Source organism: Alligator sinensis, unplaced genomic scaffold (genome assembly GCF_000455745.1).
Source record: "Alligator sinensis unplaced genomic scaffold, ASM45574v1 scaffold446_1, whole genome shotgun sequence".
NCBI lineage: Eukaryota > Metazoa > Chordata > Crocodylia > Alligatoridae > Alligator > Alligator sinensis.
In genome coordinates, this window is record NW_005843090.1 from 101,271 (window position 1) to 106,476 (window position 5,206).

The 5,206-nt window shown below is 55.8% G+C and overlaps 1 protein-coding gene across 1 annotated transcript in view; it reads right to left on the minus strand.

Moving 5' to 3' along the window:
- Window positions 1-5,206, minus strand: part of RECQL4 (RecQ like helicase 4) — a 30,035-nt gene that overhangs the window by 24,119 nt on the left and 710 nt on the right. Inside the window, exon 2 of the mRNA XM_006037257.2 lies at window positions 41-74. Within this exon, the coding sequence (XP_006037319.1) occupies window positions 41-62 (22 nt within the window). The 5' untranslated portion in view covers window positions 63-74. The remainder of the gene's footprint in view (window positions 1-40; window positions 75-5,206) is intronic.

Below are 5,206 nucleotides of genomic sequence, written 5' to 3' on the forward strand. Positions count from 1 at the left end.
TCAGGGCAGGGGTAGCTGGAAGTGCAAAACTCACACTTACCCTTGGTCTCTGCTGGAGCCATTTCAATGTCCTCCTGCAACAGAAACAGAGAGACGTGAGGTCCAGGCAGAAGGGCATAGGCAGCAAGCTGCACCCTGTGCTGGAGGGTCTTTCCTATGCACTCAGGCTCAGTCCCATGCGGCACTGGGGCAGGAAGGGATTTCCCCCCTGCTCAGACTGGTCCGGACTGGGGGGTTTTGCCTTCCTCTGCACAGCCTTGGCCTGGGCTCTCTGCAGCACCCATGACCCCCCTGGCGGCAGCAGGACATTGGCGGCCGTGGCCCCCCTGTATGCCAGGGCAGGGGCGATGCCTGGGGCTGTGTTGGGGCGACTGTGTTGTGCGGCTCCGAGGTCGGACACAGGGTTTGTCAGGGGGGTTTGGGTGGGGCTGATTCTGCCTCAAGCAGGGGCTGGGACTGGATGCGACCCCACAGCTCTCTGCCAGCCCCACTTCTGTGCTTTCTACATGCCCCAAGAGCCTTTCCACCCCACTGTGCCCAACTGCACTAAACCTGCTCCTCCCAGGGCAAGCTCTTTGCAATTAGGACTCACTCCAGCACGCACAGCCTAGGACAAAGCACCAAGCGTATTTCGACAGGTCATGATCCACCAATGCTAGCCTATTTAGTGCCTCACTCGGGGTCAGAGGTGCAGCAAGGGGCAGGACTTCAGGGGAAGTCACATTAGGGGCTCTCACCACACACAGCAGAGGGGGAAGCAGGGCACAGAATGACCCATAGCTTTGCTCTAGACCAGGTGTCAGGGAAGCAAGGGAGAGCAACATGGACACAACTCCGGTTGCCCCATGGTCTAGATCTGGCTTGCAAGGACCCCTGCAGCCCGGATCCAATTCAGGGCACAGGGCGAGTTTGACACCCTCAGTTTAGATCACAGATCGAGTCCATACAGGAGCAGAGATGAGCTTCGAGCTCTGCCATTCCCGGTCCCCAGCCCCTGACTGCTGGGCAGCGGAGCTTCGGGGCCTCTCTCATTGGATGCAGTTCTACTTTCTCAGCCTTTTTAGTTTGGAAGGAAAATGGGACAGGCCAATTCAATGCCGCTTTTAATTAAGAGAGAGGACCCGACATAGATAGCAAACGAAAGTCCCGGCAGACGGATGCCCTTCAAGTCCCCAATGGGCACCAGGAAGGTTAACAAAGCTGCTTGGATGCCGCAAGTGAAGCGTGGGCAAAAAAGTGTCAAGTGCCGAGATGCACACGCCGTGCCTCCTAGCATCACGTGTCTGAACTGCACTGTCTGTCCTGGGTATGCCCGAGGGCCCCCGAGACAGAGCACAATGATGGCACTGAGCAAACCCTGCTAACAGTCACGGGAGCGGGGCCAAGCCCAGCCACTCAGTCCTCTGCTTTGTTCAGGCCAGTCATTAAATGAGAACTGCTCACAGGTCCCCCAGCAGCCAGCACACGGTAACAAAGAGGTTTCTATCCGGGCCAGCTCACCCGCCCCGCCACCTCTCCCCGAGACACGTCCTTCGAGGCCTTCCCCATGCAGGAACAGCCCCACGTGCACAGACCGTCCAGGGGCAACTTTCTTCAAGCCGCTCACTGCCAAGCCTGGTTTCTTCCCCCTCCAGCCAGTCCGTGTCATCTCCAGCTCCCCACAAAGCCTTGGCAGCTTGTCAGGACAGAGTCTGCTGCCCCCGTTCCCTCCCAGCCCGCAGAGCGGATCAGCCTCACTTGCTACAAATCCTCCACAGCGTTTCTCAGCAGCGAGACACAGGACTGACCAGCTCACGGGTCACAGGAGCTGTCGGGGTGAGTCGGAGCCACGATACCGCAGGCACGAGGAGAGCTGCAGCCAGCAGCCTATGGGCCCAGACCGACAGCCACGGCACAGCGCACAGAGCAAGCTCCTAGCACAGCGCCACTGAGGATGGGTTTTATACAGCGTCATGCAGGCAGCTGAAACCAGGGGACAAGTTAGAGCCACTTGTGGCCTGGGAACCGTGGTTGAAAGAAATTCCCAAAGCGGTGAAAACCTGCAGCAATGGTGGAGTCTTAATTGAGGGGGACGTCGTTCGCCACGTCAGGCCGAAGTCAGTAGAAGGCGGGGAGCTTCACACCTTACAGACCAGCATTTCTCAACCTGTGCGTCAGGACTCAACGTGGGTCACGCGAATGTATGAAAGGGTCACAAACAAAATTGAAAAATGGATCACATCTTGCACGCATTTTTGGAAATAAAACAGATGTTGCTTGTGCCTCGCCACATGCTAATGTTGTGCGTGCTAATAAACAGGGATCCGGGTTTTCCGTTTGCTGTAGAAAAACGTTGATTTTCTCCTTTAAAGAGCCGCAGCCTGGCGCGTGAGCAGCAGGAAGTGGCAAGGGCAGCGCAGCCGCCTCCATCCATTACTCCTTGCGCTGCTGGCGGCACAGCTGGTGTGGGGGTCCCAGGGGCAACAAGTCTCGCTGCCCTGCGCCGGGTCCTGCACACTGGGCCATGGAGGCAGCTCCTGCCCGTGCCAGCGCGGCCAAGCTGCAGCCCCGTGCCCACTATGGGTGTGTGAATCTGGGGGGAGGGGGCAAAAACATGCTCCCCCCACGCTCTGCACCCCCCACCTCACACCCCCAACCCAGACACTGGGGGCTGGGGGATGTTTTCTACTTAAACTATTTACTGGGCCAGGACTGGCCATCACTGTTTACAAGTGGGTCCTGGCACAAAAAAGGTTGAGAACTGCTGTTATAGACTAACCAGAGGAGATCTATATGCAGCTACATAGTGCAAGCTTTCACGATGTGAGGTTCACATCAACTGTACCTGGTGAACTGAGCCTCAGCTTACAAAAGCTTGTACTATTTCTATAAGGTATACTTATAAGATATCTTACAGAAGTATACACACACACACACAAAATACTTTCTCACACACACACACGCGCACACACACAGAGTCGGAGAGAAGCCAGGCTGGGAGAGATCTCCAGAGGTCACATCCAGTCCAACCCCTGCCTGAGGTAAGATCAGCCCTGTCCAAACCAGCCCAAACACATCCATCACGTAAACTCTTGGTAAAACTACTGTCACCCCTGACACGACACCAGACATCTCACCCAAACCTGCCACAAGGAAAGCCCAAGAGGTCAGAATGCTTTAAACACCCTGGATTTGAGATCTCTGGTTTTATCATATGAATCCTGTTTGCACACCTAACAGTACTACCAGCACACTGCACCCTTGAAAGGCTCTGCAGGCACCCCAGGGTGCTGCAGCACCACGGTTGAGAATCGCTGGGATAAAACAATCAAAGGCACCGATACAGACCGGGGCCTCGGCAGGCCACAGGACTACAGAAAGCAGCGTGGGGTGGGGCTAGCACAGACTGCAAGCCGAATACAAGGCACCAGCGTGGTATTGCTGCCCAACACACTATGGCAGACGGGGCTGCACGAACAGGAGCATCTCAGGGAAGTCACAAGAAGTTTCTTCTGCTCTACTCAGCACTTGTCAGGCCTCGCCTCACTGGCCCGCATCCAAATGCGGGGTCTGGCACCTCAAAGGAAGACGTGGACAACTTGGTCCGAATCCAGTGCAGAGTAATAAAATGAAGAGAGGTCTACGAAACGGGACTTGGAAGGAAAGACTGAAAGAAATGGGGATACTCTGGAAAAGAGAAGACAGAGGATGAATTGAAAACATGTCTCCTAACACAGGATCTTGGAGAAGTTGCACTGGTATCTGTATACGTACAGAGGAGGGAGATCAATTGTTGTCTCTGCTCACAGGGAACAAGGCAAGAAGCTTGGGGGCTGGACTCGATGATCTTCCGAGGTCCCTTCCAGCCCTAATGTCTACGAAATCTATTAGCAACGAGCGTGAGTTGCAAGAAGAGATTTTGGTTGGAGACCGGGAACGACTTGGAGGGGTTCAGTGCTGGAAAAGATGGTGGGAGTCTCCAGCACCGGGGGTTTGAAGTGCAGGTTGGACAGACGCTCGTCTGGGTGGTTTAAATCGGGGATGATCCTGCCTGGGCGAGCCATGACCTCCCCGGGCCCTGCCAGCCCGGCTCGTCTATGATCCCGTGCAAGATGCAACTGGGGCTGAGGTTTGTCCTGCTTCTTCTCAGCCACAGGCTGGGCCTTGTAGGTCGGTTTCTTTGAAAAGATGCATCTCATTTCTGTGGGTGCAGGAGAGAAGAGCGATGGCACTCTCAGGAAGATCAAACCTGTTTGTGACCCACGTGCGGAGGAGACAAGTGTCCTTTGGGATCTGCACTGGACCACGACACCACACGACACGACACGAACTCCCTTAGCAGGTGGTGAGCAGAGCAGGGAGGGCGAGAGCAGTGTTTCCAAAGGGGCTTCTCCTCTCCAGCGCGCCAGGCTGGTGTTCGACCCCCCCAAGCCATCGACAGAGGAACCGAGACGCTAGCCACCCGATCCCTCCAGCTCGCACACACACCACACACACACACATGCCTAGCGCGGTGCCGCGTTTCTCCTCTGCTGACACAGGGCTGCTCCTAGCACGTGCTATACACATAGACTTTTTGCCTAATACTTTTAATCTTATGCATTTTCACGTCTCAGCCTCTTGAAGGCTCAGATCAAGCGCTGTATTGCTCTGTAGGCTTGACATAAGTCCTCGACAGTTGTACGCTGCATGTGGAAGAGAACAGGCGAGAGTGCGCCCGTGGAAAAGGAAAACATCAACTGGCGACTGGCTGAAGAACGTAGACGGATAAAAGACCGAAACAAGAAGAACCCGCCTCAAAACAGCGAGAGAACAACGGCGCTCGACCTTTAAGGAGGAACACAGCGATAACCCAGCAAAAGCCCAGAGGACTTAAAAGCTATAAAAGATGGGGCAAGACGTCTCGATTTTGGGTTTTGTTCCGCAGGGAGCACGGGTTCGTCTGACGAGACGGGAGCCCGGCTCCTACTCGTGATCAACTTGGCTGGCCACTACGCTCATCCGAGCACTGATGAGAGTGGTAATGTAAACCGGCGCAGGACAGAAATATAGCGTGTGTGCGTGTCTCGCTTGTGATTTGAGCGACTGGCGACTTGTGTCGCACACGCACGGACGGACGAACTAGGCGACATCCCCGCAGCCCTTTGCCAACGCCAAGGCCCGCGCCCTGCGAGCGGAGCCGGGTCTCCTCTCCGGGCCCGCCGCGTCCAGCGGGGACCAACCCCGC